The sequence below is a fragment of the Momordica charantia genome (assembly GCF_013281855.1).
Source record: "Momordica charantia cultivar OHB3-1 chromosome 6 unlocalized genomic scaffold, Mcharantia_2.0 BLBB01000006.1, whole genome shotgun sequence".
In the NCBI taxonomy this organism is placed as follows: domain Eukaryota; kingdom Viridiplantae; phylum Streptophyta; class Magnoliopsida; order Cucurbitales; family Cucurbitaceae; genus Momordica; species Momordica charantia.
In genome coordinates this window covers 5606463-5624208 of record NW_028275164.1, presented here as the reverse complement: position 1 = coordinate 5624208, position 17746 = coordinate 5606463, and the positions used below count along the sequence as shown (strand labels likewise).

Below are 17746 nucleotides of genomic sequence, written 5' to 3'. Positions count from 1 at the left end.
ACATTTTATATATTTATTGAAATGTAGTTTTCTTATATATAATTTATATTAAAATTTTATCGAATGATTACTTTTTATAAATAAGATATTGGATCGAAAGTTCTGAAAATACCTGAACTAAAATTAACCAAAAAGAAAAAAAAAAAACCACGAACCAAACTATATATTTTTAGACAGGGAATAAAACGACCAAAAGCATCACAAATAAAAAGGCAAAAGCCGAAAACACACGACGAAAATAATATTTGAATGATATTATTATTTTTAATGTTAATTTCCTCATCGGATGGTATCGGAGATTGGACTTCTTTTTCCAAGTTTGAATATATTCCGATAAGTCGCGCGGATCTATAAATACCAGAAACAAAAAGAGCACCCAAGAAGATGTTTAATCGTAGAGAAGGATCTCAACGAAAGCCCTGAAAAAGTTGAAGAACCGCAAAATTCCCTCGTCTTCTTCATACTCGGTTTGTCGTTCATTTCCCGCCAAATCAATGAATTCTCACCTTCTCTTGTTCTTGGAATCATGATCAGTTCTTCGGTTTCTTCTTCATATGTCTCCTTCGTCCTCATCTTCGTTCCCATCTTTATCTCTATCTCTCTCTTCCAATTCAAACCCTCTTCCGATCCTATTGTATATCAAACCCTAACCCGAAACTACTCGTCGGTCGATCCATTTACCTCCAAGAACCTCAGTGACGGGAACCAAGTCTCGCGGAAGAACTACATTGTTCGCTTCGTCCAATACAGGGAGGCGAAGGAGCACCGGTCCTATCTGGAATCGCGTATTAGATCGGGTCTCTGGGAATGGATCGAGAGGAAGAACCCTGCGTCTAAGTATCCAACCGAGTTTGGCTTGGTTTCTATTGAGGACTCGGCGAGAGGGGAGTTGATTAAGGATATTGAGGAATTAGAGCTCGTCAAGGATGTGAATGTGGATGCAAGCTACGTGAGGGACGTGCTAACGGAGAATGGGGGTAGAGTCGGGGCTTTTGTAGACGGGAAGAAGCGTCCGGGGAAGATTTTCACCTCCATGTCGTTTAAGGAAGGAGGCGGGGAACGTTATACTGCAATTAGCAATGCCTCTAATAGATGGGGACGGCATCTGTCGATGCAGGTAAATTTCCTTTCAATGACCGATTTATTTTTTCTTTTGATATATTTGGCTTTGGACAATTGACTATGAGGAAAAGGGGGCTGCAGGGGCGACTTCCGGTGTCTCATATAATGAAATTGGATTTATCATATGTAGAGCTCTTGTTCAGTAAATTGATTTATGTATTATTTATTTTTAATGCAACACAGAATTAGCCATTTCAATGTTATAAGCTAAATTTCAATCGAAACTACTGTGATGCATATCTTCTTGTATGCATGTTGAATATTTCAATTTGGTAAAATCAAATGAACTAAGGAGAGAAGTTTCCCATTCATTTCCTGTTTTAATTTTGTGTACTAGTTTATTTTCACTGAGAAACAATTCGTGATTTCAGAGATCCCAAGTTACGTCATTGTTTGGAGCAGAATCTCTTTGGGCAAAGGGGTATACCGGTTCTAAAGTCAGAATGGCTATATTTGATACTGGTATTCGTGCCAATCACCCACATTTTAGGAATATCAAGGTAATAAATATTAGGATTTGTTTAATTTAATGTGTCTTTTGTTTAATTATTAGATCAGAATAATTTTTCCACCCATAGAGATACATTTCACATGATAGATTTTGAATTTTGAGTAATTTTCAGGAGCGAACAAATTGGACCAATGAAGATACTTTAAATGATAATCTTGGGCATGGGACATTTGTTGCCGGTGTCATTGCAGGTGGAGATGAAGAGTGTCTAGGGTTTGCTCCAGATACTGAAATATATGCTTTTCGTGTGTTTACAGATGCACAGGTAATGCACAATGATCATTACTCAATTGTAATATGTTTATTAGATCTTTTTACTTCAAATTAGTGTTTTATCAATTTACCTTAGTTTATCTTCAAACACAGTGGAAGGATTATGGAAGTTTTTTGTTTCTTATCCATCCAAAAGAAGGATTATGAAAAGTATGTATTCAGCCTATTGCAGGTCTCATACACTTCATGGTTCCTTGATGCATTCAACTACGCTATTGCTACCAATATGGATGTATTGAATTTAAGCATTGGTGGACCAGATTACTTAGATCTTCCATTTGTGGAGAAGGTAAGATTTCTTTTTTCTGCTGATTGCAATTGGTGGTCTGGCAAAATAAGTTATGAACTTGAAAAGAATATCACTTAATTTTATTTGGTTTGAGGTTGATCAATTGCTGTATATGTCTCGTTTGAACAAACATTTCCTACATGTATGTTTTCTATTAAATTATTTATACCTTTTTTCAGGTTAGATGTTGCCAGACATGTGTTACAAAGAGCATTAGATAAATGAAATGTGTGTCATCTTTGGGATACTGTCAATTATTTTTTCATGATATATAATACAGTTCTTGGACTACCTACAGTCTGGTAGTCTTATTAATCTTGTCTTAACATGATCATTGGTGAATATGTTGTTGAGGACTTCCTCGTGTGAAATAATTTTATACTTTATGAAGTTTCAACTTAAAATTCACTAGCTTGTTGAAGCTGTTTTTGGTTTTGTAAATTATGGCCACTCGTTTGTATCTCTAGTTTTAACTTTTGGGTTTCTGGTTGCAACCTATTGATAGGTGAGAGGTCTATAGTCAGAATCCATGCATCAGAAATGATTCTTTCTAATCAATTGAATGTCTATACATTAGGCTTCACATAATCATGCTAAGAGTAACTGCAAGCTGATAAGTGCAAAGAAATTATGATAGCATCAAAGTATATTTAACTGCTATTTGTCTACCAGATTTGGGAGATCACGGCAAATAATATCATCATGGTTTCTGCAATTGGAAATGATGGACCACTCTATGGGACTTTGAACAATCCTGCAGATCAGAGTGATGTAATTGGCGTTGGTGGTATTGACTATAATGATCATATTGCTTCATTTTCCTCCCGTGGCATGACTACTTGGGAGATGCCTCATGGGTAAATTACGCTTTACTTGGGATCTTTCAGTATTTTGTTCCTATCTTTCATAAGATATCTTGAGATATTAGGTAGAAAGTTTGTCTCCTTTCTGAGATTGGAGTTTGGCCTTGGATAAAGTATGTGTCGGATGCATTAAAATACAAATTTAAGCACTTACTGTTTTTAACTTGTGCAAGTCAGACCAAAGTCTTGTTAAAGATAAAATGGATTTATTTTAACATAATACTACTTTCCCTTATTTTCCTTCCTTTTTCTGTCTACCCATATCGGCACTCTCAAACATGTTATTTGGTACAGTTATGGTCGTGTGAAGCCAGATGTTGTTGCATATGGTCGGGAAATTATGGGATCCAAAATTAGTACTGGGTGCAAAAGTTTATCAGGCACTAGTGTGGCGAGCCCTGTGGTTGCTGGTGTGGTATGTCTACTTGTTAGTGTCATCCCTGAAAGCCAGCGGGAGAATATTTTAAATCCAGCTAGCATGAAACAAGCACTTGTTGAGGGAGCTGCAAAGCTTGCTGGTCCCAATGTGTACGAGCAAGGTGCTGGCAGGGTTGATCTGTAGGTTTCAGCTCTCATTGCTGTTGTTATTTATCTAGCTTGCCTCAAGAGTATTTTCTTATTCCTCTGAATTTTCCCAGGTTAGAATCGTACGAAATACTTAAGAGCTACCAACCCCGGGCAAGCATCTTCCCTAATGTTCTTGACTATACCGATTGCCCTTATATGTGGCCCTTTTGTCGCCAACCACTTTATGCAGGTGCAATGCCTATTATCTTCAATGCTACCATTTTGAATGGGATGGGTGTAATTGGCTATGTTGAAGGTCAACCAACTTGGCATCCTTCGGATGAAGAAGGAAATCTTTTAAGCATTCACTTCACTTATTCTCAAGTCATCTGGCCTTGGACTGGTTATATTGCACTTCACATGCAAATTAAGGAAGAAGGTGCACAGTTTTCTGGAGAAATTGAAGGCAATGTGACTCTAACAGTATATAGTCCTCCATCTAGTGGAGAGAAAAACCGCCGGACTAGTACCTGTGTGCTACATCTGAAGTTAAAAGTGGTTCCGACACCTCCAAGGTCAAAACGTATTTTATGGGATCAATTTCATAGTATCAAATATCCTCCTGGTTATATTCCTAGAGATTCCTTGGATGTACGCAATGACATTCTGGACTGGCATGGAGACCACCTGCATACAAATTTTCATATCATGTTTAATATGTTGAGAGATGCTGGGTACTATGTTGAAACGCTGGGTTCTCCTCTTACATGCTTTGATTCTCTCCAATATGGCACACTTCTACTAGTGGATCTAGAAGATGAGTACTTCAAAGAGGAAATTGAAAAGTTGAGGGACGATGTTATGGTTACTGGATTGGGATTAGCTGTGTTTTCTGAATGGTATAATGTAGAAACAATGGTAAAGATGAGGTTCTTTGATGATAACACAAGGAGCTGGTGGACTCCAGTTACTGGAGGTGCAAATATTCCTGCATTAAATGACCTTTTAGCCCCATTTGGTATTGCTTTTGGGGATAAGATTTTGAACGGTGATTTTTCTATTGACGGTGAACAGAGTCGATATGCATCGGGAACAGATATTGTGAGGTTTCCACGAGGTGGTTATGTGCATAGTTTCCCTTTCATTGATAGCTCAGAGAGTGGGGCAGCGCAGAACATACTAACCTCTGGCATGACTAAGGTAACTGCCACAAGCTTCTCTATGAACTCTTTTTAAATAATTTTTGTGGTGACCACAAATTGTTGCAAATTCGACTAATGGTCCAGTTTCCTATTTTGGAAGCTTAAATAATTGTGGACAACTCTGTACTTTAGTTGAAGAAGATACTTATACATTTCATATCTTGCACCAGACGGAATTAGTAAATTGTTGGAGCAGCATGCCTATTATAACTTGCTGGTGCATAAATGTATTACTTGAGAAGATAGTTTCTTGACTCTGGTGAAAGGTGCACGAGACCACACAAGAATTTCCAATCTTCATTTTCCTTTATGCATTAATTGGAAATCTTATGAGTTGAGAATATTTAAATATCTAAATATCTGAAAGTTGTTGGGAAGAATGTATCTAAATGTTCGAATTATATTTATAGGCTTTTTTGGTAACATTCTTGACATTTAAGAGCCTTCCAAGGGAAGGTGTACGTTTTCATGAGGCTATTGTCATCTCTTTAATAGGATTAAACTAACTGTTTATTGACAAATGTAGGCAGACTTTCCAATTCTTGGTCTATTGGAGGAGGTGGGAGAGGGCCGCATTGCAGTCTATGGAGATTCAAATTGTCTGGATAGCAGCCATATGGTTACAAATTGCTATTGGCTTCTGAGAAAAATATTAGATTTTACCAGTGGAAACATTAGAGATCCGGTGCTCTTCACTAAGTCTTCAAAACTAGATTCACCTCTGTATCTAGAAGATAACAAACTACCATCTCGAAGAAGTGATGTAAATTTCTCTATGTATTCTGTTGTTGTTGGAAAGGAGTTGATATGCAGGAGTGATTCTAGGTTTGATACATGGGGGACCAAGGGATACAATATACAGGTCAGAGGAAGAAATAGAAGGTTGCCCGGATTTCCCATAATTGATTTGGGAAGAGGCTTGAATTCTACATCAGAAACTTCTTCGATGAGACCTCCCAAGTTGACTTCAGAAAACCGAAGTGATTCATATGGAAACCGATACTTAAACCTGTTCTACGGGGACGAGGTGAGAGTTCTTTCCCAATGAGTTGAGACTTAAATTACAATATTATTTCATCAATATGATTCTTGTAATTTCCTGTTCATTGTTCTTGCTTACAGCCTGACATGCCTTTGATTGTACCTAATCATTGGCTTGTTCCTGCCGTAGTTGCAGTGACAGGTGAGTGATATATTCTCTTGTTGCTGCTGAATTTGATTTCCTCTTTCAAAGTTTATACTTGGTTTCGATGCTTTTTAGGGCTTTTGCTCCTTTTGAGTTTTTGGCGGATCAGACAGAGGCGGCGACGGAGACGAAGAGGATCTGGATCTGCACGTTTTCCCAATCTATAGTTGGGGGAGTAATTTTGATGTAGTTTTCAAAGGAATATACTTCCATGAAGGAATTTTGCTGTAAAATTTAGACGAGTAAATGTTGTTTAACATCATAGTAATAGATGTGTTACAATGGATAGTTGAAAATTTGAGGGTGATTCCCTCTGTTCTTACACACAACACAGACCAATTTTGAAGAAGCAATTACTGTATCATTTACCGCTGGTTCCTAAGATCCCAGGTGGCAAGATTATAATTTCAAAACAACTACCAATTGGTTACAATTTGAAAATAGTTGAAAAGCTTTCACTCTTGGTTCACTTGGATAATCTTAGTTTTCAAAGTTATTTTACAAGTTAGAGTTGGAAAATTTTAATGCTAATGAATGCCATTGCCCTTCATAGACGAATTAGATTCAAATTGCAATGTAAAGAACAAATAAAAGAATCGAAATCTATCTTATAACTTGTTTTGTGTAGACAAAAATCTTATCCAATCTTTGTCTGAATGCTCTTACATTTTACAAAGCCAAATACAGATGAAAGAATTCCTATAATCCAAAAACTCATCCAAGAGAAGAGAAAGAAGAAGAAAGGTGTGGATTGTACACATTGCAGAGTGATGCTTAATCACGAGCTTCCGCTAAAACCTCCACTTTCTTTCTTCATCGTTCTCATCTCCATTTCCCGGGTGGTTTGGCCGTCGCCGCTCGACCCCGATGGATACAGACCGTACTCACTCGTCGGCTCGCTGTACTCACTGCCGGCGCCGTACTCCTGGCTCGCCAATGCCATCTTCCTGAACTTCTTCAGGTCCTCGTTGTACTGAGCCGTGTCGTAGTCGGAGCTGTAGACGGTGCTATGTCCGGGCCGGATTCCTTCGTTAAGATCAGAAAGCGACGACTCACCTTCCAGAGCATGAACCACCTGACTCATCCGTGGCCGGCGCCTCGCCGAATGACGCACACAGGCGGCGGCGCAAGCAACCATGCGACCCATCTCGTTGTGGTCGTACTCGTCTCGCAGCCTTGGATCTATCAGACCGTCGTAGTTTCCTTCTTCTGTGGCCCGAAGCAGTAGAGGCCTTGCCTGAAACCACAAGTTAGGGCTGATTTAGCTTTCCGATTACAGCAAATAATGAACAATTCTTCTCGCGGAGATGTTGAATTTCAACAGTAATGGCTAATTGGCTTATGGCTTACCCAATCGAGCAATCCATCGTCCATGAAGGATTGAGTTGTGTCCACAGGTCTGCGTCCGGTAATCAACTCCAGAAGCATCACTCCGAAGGAGAAGACATCTGATTTTTCGGTAAGTTTCCCACTTGAAGCGTATTCAGGAGCAAGATATCTGTAAGAAATAAGCATGATATCAAATTCAGGAATTCAGGAACATGAAATTGTCACGAAATCATCCCTCCTATTAGTTTTGCATGAATTCGAATATGGTCAAGGAGGCCATACCCGAAAGTTCCCATGACTCGGGTTGAAACATGGGTATTAACATCAGAAGATAACTTGGCAAGCCCAAAATCTGCGACCTGGAAAAAGAAATCAGATTCACTATATCAGGAACAAACCCATTTAAAATCGCAGTTATGAGAACTAGGGAAGAGAATAAATCTAATTTACTCCCAATTGGATGGAAACTTGAACAGAGTCGACTTTCTAGATTCAAATTCAAGAATTCAGAAAGCTCCCATTATTACCTTGGCTTCGAATTTGAGATCCAAAAGTATATTTGCTGCTTTGATGTCACGATGAATGATCTTAGGATTACCTGCACATCACATCACATGTAAGTCACAAGACTCTTCTTCAATACATGAATTGTACAAACCCAGAAGTCATCTCTTCACATTCAGAAACACAAAATACTTACAGTCCTCATGAAGGTAAGCCAATCCCTTGGCAGATCCCAGAGCAATTTTCAGTCTTGTTGGCCAATCCATGGTAGGTCGTCCTTTCCCTGCAAAATGTGAGTTATCTATAAGTTTAAGATCCTTCAATCTCCCATCAACAAAACCAAACCACATCAGAGCCGATTGAGAATCATAACATACCGTGCAAATGGAACTCCAAAGTGTTATTCGGAACAAATTCATAAACCAGCAATCTTTTGGAGCCGGTGATGCAATATCCCACCAAGGAAACAAGATGTCTGTGATGAACTCGGCTGATTATTTCAACTTCTGCTTGAAATTCTCGCTCTCCCTGCCCACTTCCAGCTTTAAGTTGCTTCACTGCCACTTCCTTCCCGTTTGGAAGGACTCCTCTGTGCACATAACCAAACCCACCTTGTCCAAGGAGATTAGCCTCCGAGAATCCATCCGTCGCCATTGCTAATTCTTCATAAGTAAAACTGCTCTGTGAGAAGCCCAAGGTAATGCCAGATGGGGCAGGAGCCAGCGAATTTTCAGACCCTGAATAGTTAGATCCAGACCCTCCGCTGCTGCTTATAATCGGAGGTGACGGCGGTGGCCGTAATGCTGGTGGAGGAGACGGCTTTGGAATTGCCCCTACGACATGATCTACCGGCGGCGCCGGATGTGGTTGCCATTGGTACTGCTGGTGCTGGGGACCGTATGGATCATCTGAAATTAAATTGTTCATTAAATAATTAATTTGGGGCTTAATTGAGAAATCTGGGAGGTTTGAGGGTTCTCACCTTTATACGGCGCCGGTGGAGGCGGCGGCGGCCGGTAGTATGCCTCCTCGTCGTGTCTCCTCTTCTTTCTTAAGCACAACCACACAATAATCAACGCCACAACCACCACTACCCCAGCAATGGTGGCCCCGGCCACAACTCCGGCTGAAACTCCCGACGAGGATGAGGAAGACGGCGTGGTTTCCGAGGGCGGAATCTGACTTCCTCCGGGATTCGCAGGTGAACCAGGATTCGACGGTGGGGTGGGACTCGGCAGCTGTGGGGGAGCTGGCGAGTCGGTAGACGGCGGCGGCGGAGGAGAGCTGGAAGGCGCGGTCGGCGAAGGAGTAGAAGTAGGCGGAGATGGAGTGGTAGTGTTTGGAGGAGGCGGCGAAGGAGTGGTGGAGGGCGGCGGCGATGAAGCAGGTGGAGGCTGAGAGGGAGTAGCAGGAGGCGGCGGCGAGAGAGACGGAGTGGCTGGGGGTGGCGCGGTTGTGGTCGGAGGTGGGGGTGAGGTGGAGTTCGTAGCCGGCGGCGCGGTCGGAGCCGGAGCCGACATTTTGGCCCAAAATTTCAGTCGACAGAGAAACAGAAATCAGAAACAATCAAATGGGTCTCGCTTACTAGATATAGATAGTAAATCAGTCCCCTCAGAAAGTTGAACCAGTTAACAATGGCGGAGGCGGAGGCGGATCAGAACTTAGAAGAGAAACAAAGAAAGAGAAATTTCCTTCAACTTTCTGATTCAGTAGCGTTAGAAGAGACGATGACAGTATAATTGTATCGCATAATTTGCACTGCGTGAGCTGTCCAAGAGTGGGGCCCACGCGGCCCGCCAGTTCCTCCGCTTAATTCTCCTTTCTCATTGGATTATTATTTATTTAATTGATTTCTCAACCAAACTGAAACTGGGATATTATTATTCTTTTTGAAGTTTCGTATATCATAATTATGCATACTTTTTCTTTTTTAATTTTAAATAATCAGAACCAGTTTCTTACTCATTGGCTTTAATTTCTGACAGAAAATCAATTTAGTTTTTACATTTTGAAGTATAATATCCCCAACTCTCTCTCACATATATAGAAAGTAATTATGAATTTCTCTCTCCTTTCTCACATGTTGCAAAAGGAAAAAAATATCATAAATTTAAGAATAGAAGGAAAAAGAAAAAAACCCCTCTATTTTCTAAAATTTAAATGGTCGAAATTGGCTTCTGTCTCTCCAGCTGTCAAGAATAGACTTTTTAATAGGCCAGTCAATTACTGCAATCAAAACTTTGAATACTTCTCTCTCTCAATTTTCTTCAATGGGCAAATATTAATGATAAATAAATATTTAATTTAAACAAGAAAGGAAAATGGATTTCTTTTTTAATCAATCCAATCAACAAGAAACGTGACCATTAGGGACCGATTGTTTTTTGGGAATGCAGATGTCTGAAATTTCAGATGTTCGGAATTTTAGATGTCCGCTACCTTCTGATGACCACGTTTGTTTCGTAGGAAAAATATATAAGGATGTCCGAAATTTATTCATGCGAATGTTCTAAATTTATATAATGTTCCAAAAACGTCCTTACGAATATTCATATAATTTATATATTAATCTAATATAATTTGGATTTATATAATAGATTTTCTTAAATTAATTTAATATTTTAGGTTTTTTTATATGAATTGCGTATATGTATTAATTTCTGTATGTTATTAGGTAGAATCATATTAATATAAGATTTTTAAAAAGTAATTAATATTGAATATAAATTTCATTTTCAACTTTAATATTTTTTTAAAAATACAATTATACATGGGTAAAATTCATTTATTATATAATCAAATCATATTCTTTTAAGAAGAAAAATATCAAAAGTAAGCTGATCGTTGAAAAAATGTTACTTTAAAATTATGTATTTAAAATAATAGATAACATTCATAATAATTCATTCCAAATATTAAAAATAAAAGGAGATATTATATAATTTAATTGAAGTATATTTTATATATATATGCATAAATATACTTAATTGCTTATTAGCCAATGAGTATATTAATTTATTTAAACTATAAAATTACAAATAAAACCAAAGGAATTTGATAAAAGAAAATATATGAAAAATAGGATAGTGGGAATCACGCACCACATCTAGAATCTACAAAGGAAAACAACCATCCCACTAAATTGATAAACGATCATAAATGTCATATTTGGCCAATAAAATAACTTGCTTGAACAAATTTAAATATGCGAAACACCTTCTTCAAAGTCACAACATCTTCAATCAAATTCAATACTATGAGAGTAGACTCCTGAATTATTGGAGAAATCTTGTTTTTATGGCACCTCTGTCCATAATTGGAAAGAAAATAATTAAGGAAAAATGAGAATTTAGTTTTGAATAATATATTTATTAAGAAAAATCTTGATTTATATTGGATCAAGTGGGAAGGAAGGATTCATCCAAATCAACATCACACTGCAGTGGCTGCACAGAAAAGTTCTTTGATTTGTTGTCCCACAAGAGCAAAGAAACAAAACCAAGAGACACACCACATTGACAGAATGTTATTATACATATGAAGATAAAATTTTAATTTCATCATTTTTTTTGTCTCATACATTGGGATTCTGATTAAAATTGGGAGCAAATCAAGGATGATGTTTTTTATGATTTTCTCTGATTAAGTTTGCAAATGGTTTGATGTGATTGGATAGGATTGAAATTGTATTTGTATTTGTATTGGATTTTCAATTTAGTATGATTTGTGTTTTATTTTGGAGTTAATATTATTAGATATTTTTTTAATTAGATTTATGATTAGTAATTATATTATTTAATTTAGATTTTATATTCTTATTATGAAGATGTATTTTTCTATTATAGATAGGTGAGTAGGTTTGTATCAATACAATGAAATCATATTTTGTTATTCTTTCTCAACTAAAATTTAACATGCTTAAAGAAAAAAAAAACATGTCAAATGTAGTTGGGATGGTGAAAATTTATGGTTTAACTTTAAACAGTCTTAAAAAATATTAGTTTTTATGTACTAAAAAAAGATACTTTATTTGGAAAAGCAGACACCTTTTTCAACTATGATGAATTTCACTCATTTGGGTAATTGGGTGGGTATTAAAATGACTAAAATACCCTCTATTATTGGATCAATTTACTATCATATAGCATGACCTTTCGGAATCTCCCCATCTTCAACCATTTTTCATCTTTGAATCTTATCATCTCAATAACCAAAATTAGTTGAAGATGCCAAGTTGTCATTTCTTTGTAAGGAGTGTGATGGAAACCTACTTTACAATTTTCAAAACCTCTCAACACTCCATACAACTTTCTATAGTTTTCTATCAACCTATTATTTAAGGTAATTTAATCTTCAATTTCATCATGATGTTTATTTAATTTCTATACTCTAAATTATTATATATAAAAATAAAAATTACACTCTAAAGAATATCTTCATTAATAATTTTCTAATATTCTTGGTGCTGGATTGGTGGAGCCAAATCGACGTCGAAACGCAATGGAGGAAATGAAATTGGAATGGAATTAAAAGATGTAACTATAACAACCAAGCTAGTTGAGAGGAAATCATTGAGAGGCTAGTTATAGCATCTTAACATTACGACAATTAAAAGAAAAAAAGGAAGAGGCGCACGAATATTTGTTCTTCGCTACAGAATTCATAGCGGTACGACAGTTTTTCCTCCGTTGGATTTTTGTTATGTGTGTTGTTGCATACACTGAGGGGTGGTCGTGAACAGTAGTTGGAGCACTGTTTTTGAGGCATGGCAACTATGGTATTTGTTAGAAGAAGAAGATCGAGATCTCGGGATGGTAGAGTGAAGTCATCAATTAGTTCTCGTGAGTATTGTGAGGTTTTGCTAGGTTGCTTTTGTTGAGACCTCTAAATTTGAGAATTATTGTATTGGCCATTGTTAGACGTAACCCATAGTTGAGGTAAACCAGTATAAATTCTACATCGTTTACTGCACTTTCCTTACATCTCGTATTATTTCAGTCGACCGTGTTTTCAGAGTAATATTTACAGTCTCGTATTGTAGACGAAACTTTTCAATGAATAATTAGAGGAAGGGGGAATGAGGTGGTGTGGAAAGCGTGTGTTGGTTGAGATAAAGAGACTATTGAGGAAGTTCCCTTTTGGCATTTGGCATTTGGCATTTGGTGGTGGTCCATCCCCCATCTCCGCCGTCCATCACACGCGTCATTTTGACAATGGCAATTCGCAGTTGGCTGGCAATGGATTCCAAAACTAACCATTTTTTTCTTCCTTTTTCTTTTTAGTCCGATCAAACGCCACCAAATTCAACAAACAAAACATGATCTACTCAGTTTAAGCAAAGCTTAATGGTTAATACATTTTCATCCCTTATAAGATTTTAGGTTAGTACAATATTCAGCACAATAATCAATAATGCTACAAATCCTGTAAAAAAAAAAAAAGGAAAATGCATTGTTTTTCTAAAGATGGATGCATATTAACCCTACCTACCTACCTACCTACTTTCATTTTATATCAAATATTCCAATACTTAATTAACTTAAATATTAGTAATACTCCTCAATTTCTTAATCTTGAATCATACGGTTGTTTTCAATATAAATATTATATCCCACCGGTTGCCAGTTCAAAAGTGGAAGGCAGAAGAGGCCATTTTGAGTTGACAAAGTCCCGCCGCGCACACAGATTGGAAATGGCAGAGGAGGGCTGTAAAAAAGGCACAAACTTTACTCAATTCTTGTAAACTTTTGATACAGCACATTTCAACACAGCTCAGTTCATCCAACTAAATAAATAAATAGACCCCCTTTTCAGGGCTTCGCGGTTAGGCAGTCAAATTCATTTTCTAGTGGAAGTGGGGGGTTGGTTTTTTCTTTGTGTACAAGGATGCAGGGTGAACTAACAATGTCCCTTTCTCCTTTATTTTCTCCCCTATCAGGACCTAACGACCATGAATTTTGAATGCTATCTGGCTTCTAATATAATCAATCAAGTTCCGGGAAGAGTGCTGTTTGTTGTAGAGAGGATTATGAAGGCGCATACGACAGAGAGTGAGAAGACAGACACCCAAGTGTTCTCTGTGTACATCTCCATTGCATCGGTGAAGGAGAAACGAGTGCGGTTTTCGGCCCAGTTACGGATTCTGTCTGCCTCCGCTGCATACAGAGCCCTCCCCTGCAATATATTACAGCCTGAATGAATAACAAGCACAACTCTCCATGATTGCTCATCTGGGTTCTCAATGGATTTTTGAATACTACAAGTATTTGTGTTTGCTAGTTTCCATGATGGGACTGAACTTACCTGCTCGTCAAACCACCGACCTCGTCGCAGCCAAGCAGTGACCAGAGCCAACAAGATTCTTGGAGGAGTTAAGTAGTTGATGGCTTTTCCCGTTCCTTTAACAACTCGCATCCGAGGAACTAATGTTCTAGCAACTGTTTCAGGAAGCTCACAAATGATATTGAACATCTGTTTGTTTCTCACCGTTGAACCACTGTATGCAAGCCACAAGTAGTACAGGGCAAGTTTTCGTTAGAATTATTCCAATGGAGAATGTTTATCCAGAAAAATGTGTTTTTCTAGCAATTTATCTGCAAATGGAGAAACGAGGACAAGAAGAAGCTTGATTCACCTAAGAAGGAGATCTGTCAAAACCATGCCGGGAGATGCGGTGTGTACTCCTACATTGGATCGCCTGCACTCTTTCAGAAGAGATGACTGAAGCTGTCTAAGACCACATTTTGTCGATCCATACCTACAAGTTCAGTAAATAAAAGGTCGTAAAAAACCAAAACCGACTGTTGAATTCATAGATATGAGGATATGAATGGTTCCACGAGTTAAAACCAGTAACCAGAATTCGAAATGAAACCTCCCGCCCTGTGCAAAACTACATTTACATTCTGCAGTGTGCAATGAACTTACACAGCCGTCAAAGGAGTACTCGAACCTCCAGAGCCAGCACCGTCCATGTTGAATATGTGCCCTCCTTTAGCCTGATTTCTCATTACACGCATGGCTTCTCGAGTACAAAGAAGTGAACCAACGAGGTTTGTTGAGAGAATCTATCAAATAATCAGGGATGAAATTAAATCAACTTATGGGTCTGGCATCAAATCTTCCAAAGTCACCATTTATCAGAAGGGACAACATGAATTTTCAACCAGGACGTAAGATGAATGTGAAATGTAAACCATGCCTTCCATTCATAAACAGAGTGAAAGAGACTAGTTTCAATGCTCTAGTTTTAAGCCATCAATACTTGAATTCAAATAAAACTCCAGTAACATTTATTTTAAAAAATTAGTAACAGTCAGAGCCTGGGATATTGCAAAGTGGAATAAACTGGCAACCACTAAGTACCTTCTTAAAGAGCTCATATCTATTGGAGAAGATTACGTTCAGATTTATCAAGAGAAGTATAGGTAAAGAAATCCAGAATTACTAATGACTTTACCTGAGTAATATCTTCATCCGTGAACTGCAGTAAGGGTCTAAAGCCTTTATTGGTCCCTGCGTTGTTTATCTGTCCATAATTTGTCACATTAAACAGATTCAAGATTGAGAATTAAGGCTAAATCCATATTTCTTACATTTCTTTTTCTTTTCTAATCAAGATTGACAGTGTAGAGATAAGCTATGGCCTACGAGTATGCCTCTTTTATCCTTGACGATTTCAAATTTTAATGTTTTTAAATAGGAATCTCTTGCTTTCAGACGATCAGACTTTTATTCCTAAAGGGCACCAAGGCAGCTACTTTAAGAATGAACCAGTACATTTAAAAATCTAAATATTATTATAAAGAAAAAATCAATAAAAGCAGCATGTTATCTGACAGAGCCAAAAACCATTCCAGTTCGTGCATAAAAAATTAACTTCACAAGTTCGTGACTCACCCAAATGTCAATAGAACCAAGTTCATTTAAAGCAAAATTTGCTAAATTATGAACATCTTCAGGGTCGCAAACATTGCACGTTGTGCCAACAACTTTAGCACGTGCCAGGCTTGTATTGCAAGAACCACTTCCGGCCATTAGACCTTTTAAGTTTTCCTCGAGCTCTCTGAGAGTTTCTTGAACAGACCTGGGGCTGTCTTCACAAAATCATTGAGCAGAAAATGCAAATGTAAGCAAGTGGTAAAAACATTGAGATACTGTGTATCAGAAGTTTCATTTTAATTCTGAGGACCACCTGCGAGAAGCCACAACCACGCGGTCTCCCGAGAGGAGGAACTCTCTGGCTAGTGCTTTTCCCAATCCTCTTGTGCTGCATAGTCAACCGTCCATGTTAACAACATAGCAGTTGATTTACATCATATAGTATGTGAATACCATATAAGCCAACACTAAAATTGAAGTAACCAATTGCATTAAAACAAAGATCAGCTGGCTTTCATTCATTTCTGTGCCAATGAACTACATTGCTTGTGAGTGATTAATTACCTTCCAGTTATAACGACATTTCGTGGACCAGCTCTGCAGTGTTCCTCTAATACCATGTTAGCACCAATCATAGTCCCAATAATAACTCCTCCAAGCCAGCTATACCAAATCAATGTGTTCATCTGACTATCTCCACCTTAATAATTTTCAAGAAACAGAATTCAAATTAACATCAACGATCTTAACGACAAATGAAACATTCAAAATATGGGATACCTGATAACTGAAACCCAACAGCAAGTATGACACCAGTGCTCATCATCGTAACGATATACCTCCCGATTTGGACTGCAGCCTATTCAGTATAGATAATAAAGGAACTACAGTTAGTGATGCTACTACAGTCTCCAATGAAGACCAAAGCACATGTCCTCCTTGATCCATGACTTTACATCAAAAACCACAGATCAAAATAGTTCTATTTCTTTACAGTTTAAGTATAATTTGGTTCAATTTTGTGCCTTAGCAGCCTACAGAAGGTTCCTCCTCCGTTATTGATATCCAATTATCCAAAATTAAAATTTCAAATTCTTACAACAAATAACTCAACTAATAAAAAAACTTCCAGTTCATGATGATACTTCAAGTTACAGTCGCCAAAGCAGTCGAATAAAATTGCAGGCACATTCGCTCAACAAGATATCACTCAAAAACAGAGTTTATATGAAATTCAAAGTGAGCAGCACGCAGCAAAACTCACCGAAGAAAACAAGGCCTCCATTTTTGCCATAAGCTTCCCATTCTCAAGATCCGACGCGAAGCACAAATTAAACCTACCCAAAACATCAGCCTTCAAAGATTTCCAAAACTGACTTTCCTTCTTAACTTTCACCTCTTTCGACCTCGAATTTCTGTGTTTTCTCCCTTTACAATCTTCCTTCTCAAACTCCCCACCATCCTCGCCTCTGAACGATCTACACTTTCTCAAGAACAACCCACCACGGCTCGTCGACGCTCCGACACCGAACCGGTGGGATCCCCGTCCAAGAGCTCCGATCAGGTGGCCATCCCTCGTACTTGGGCAGTCGAAATTTTGTGGGTACGCTTGAAGCTTCGTGAGTGTGGTCATTGATGGAAGATAAGAGTTCTAGAAAAAGTGCGAATTCATGTAAAAAGAAAATGGCTCCAATTTTTCTGGGGAAAGGGTAATCTAGTTACGATTTTCTTGGAGAATATATATAGAGGGAATAAAATATCAAAAAGAAGAGGCCTCTGCAGAACAAAAATATCAAAGAAGTCTTGGGAAAATGGGCGGTGACGTTGCGGGAAAATGGAGAAGAAAGGACTGTGATAACCACACGATAAGCAACCTCATCCTTGTACGACAAACATGACACGTGGCGTGGTGGGTCCACGTCAACATCAAAATTCCAGCTAGATGGATATCACTCGCGAAGGGGGAGGGTGATGGAACCTTACACGTATCATGCTTATGGATATTGTCTTTTTTTTTTTTCTTTTCTTTTTTTCATTTCTCTCTTTTGGAATTAGTTGATCGATATTGTCTGGTTCCTT

General features: G+C 38.0%; 3 protein-coding genes across 5 annotated transcripts; 1 reads left to right on the top strand and 2 right to left on the bottom strand.

The window, feature by feature from the left end:
- Window positions 1-289: 289 nt before the first annotated feature.
- Window positions 290-6306, top strand: S1P (SITE-1 protease). 3 transcript variants are annotated; one of them, XM_022289174.2, is made up of 10 exons: window positions 299-1117; window positions 1494-1622; window positions 1746-1898; window positions 2079-2195; window positions 2868-3052; window positions 3353-3616; window positions 3697-4765; window positions 5294-5794; window positions 5890-5950; window positions 6029-6306. In XM_022289174.2, the coding sequence occupies exons 1-10, from the start codon at window positions 527-529 to the stop codon at window positions 6118-6120; spliced, it is 3162 nt and encodes a 1053-aa protein (XP_022144866.1). In that variant the 5' UTR covers window positions 299-526; the 3' UTR covers window positions 6121-6306. The 3 variants fall into 3 exon arrangements, with proteins under 3 accessions (XP_022144867.1, XP_087981435.1, XP_022144866.1); XM_022289175.2 differs by lacking the exons at window positions 5890-5950; window positions 6029-6306 and adding an exon at window positions 4938-5033 and having other exon boundaries at window positions 290-1117; window positions 5298-5437; XM_088125309.1 differs by lacking the exons at window positions 5890-5950; window positions 6029-6306 and having other exon boundaries at window positions 291-1117; window positions 5298-5558.
- Window positions 6307-6541: 235 nt separating this feature from the next.
- Window positions 6542-9583, bottom strand: LOC111014446 (proline-rich receptor-like protein kinase PERK15). Its single transcript, XM_088125310.1, has 7 exons — window positions 8769-9583; window positions 8164-8694; window positions 7983-8069; window positions 7810-7880; window positions 7565-7641; window positions 7304-7451; window positions 6542-7190 (listed from the first exon to the last, which is right to left on the bottom strand). Exons 1-7 carry the CDS (start codon window positions 9304-9306, stop codon window positions 6732-6734), a joined length of 1911 nt encoding a protein of 636 aa, XP_087981436.1. The 5' UTR covers window positions 9307-9583; the 3' UTR covers window positions 6542-6731.
- Window positions 9584-13493: 3910 nt separating this feature from the next.
- On the bottom strand, window positions 13494-17492 carry NYC1 (NAD(P)-binding Rossmann-fold superfamily protein). Its single transcript, XM_022289366.2, has 10 exons — window positions 16932-17492; window positions 16448-16526; window positions 16232-16367; window positions 15981-16055; window positions 15686-15878; window positions 15246-15314; window positions 14714-14853; window positions 14421-14543; window positions 14090-14282; window positions 13494-13960 (listed from the first exon to the last, which is right to left on the bottom strand). Exons 1-10 carry the CDS (start codon window positions 17298-17300, stop codon window positions 13775-13777), a joined length of 1563 nt encoding a protein of 520 aa, XP_022145058.1. The 5' UTR covers window positions 17301-17492; the 3' UTR covers window positions 13494-13774.
- Window positions 17493-17746: the final 254 nt, after the last annotated feature.

Coding starts and splice junctions, on each gene's coding strand:
- LOC111014446 (XM_088125310.1), bottom strand. CDS start 9,306: ATGTCGGCTCCGGCTCCGACCGCGCCGCCGGCTACGAACTCCACCTCA. Junction 7,881..7,982: donor GGCTTACCTTCATGAGGACT/GTAAGTATTTTG, acceptor TGTGATGTGCAG/GTAATCCTAAGATCATTCAT. Junction 7,452..7,564: donor CGAGTCATGGGAACTTTCGG/GTATGGCCTCCT, acceptor TATTTCTTACAG/ATATCTTGCTCCTGAATACG.
- NYC1 (XM_022289366.2), bottom strand. CDS start 17,300: ATGACCACACTCACGAAGCTTCAAGCGTACCCACAAAATTTCGACTGC. Junction 15,879..15,980: donor GTGGTTGTGGCTTCTCGCAG/GTGGTCCTCAGA, acceptor TTGTGAAGACAG/CCCCAGGTCTGTTCAAGAAA. Junction 14,283..14,420: donor TTGACAGATCTCCTTCTTAG/GTGAATCAAGCT, acceptor GCTTGCATACAG/TGGTTCAACGGTGAGAAACA.
- S1P (XM_022289174.2), top strand. CDS start 527: ATGATCAGTTCTTCGGTTTCTTCTTCATATGTCTCCTTCGTCCTCATC. Junction 1,623..1,745: donor CACATTTTAGGAATATCAAG/GTAATAAATATT, acceptor AGTAATTTTCAG/GAGCGAACAAATTGGACCAA. Junction 4,766..5,293: donor TAACCTCTGGCATGACTAAG/GTAACTGCCACA, acceptor TGACAAATGTAG/GCAGACTTTCCAATTCTTGG.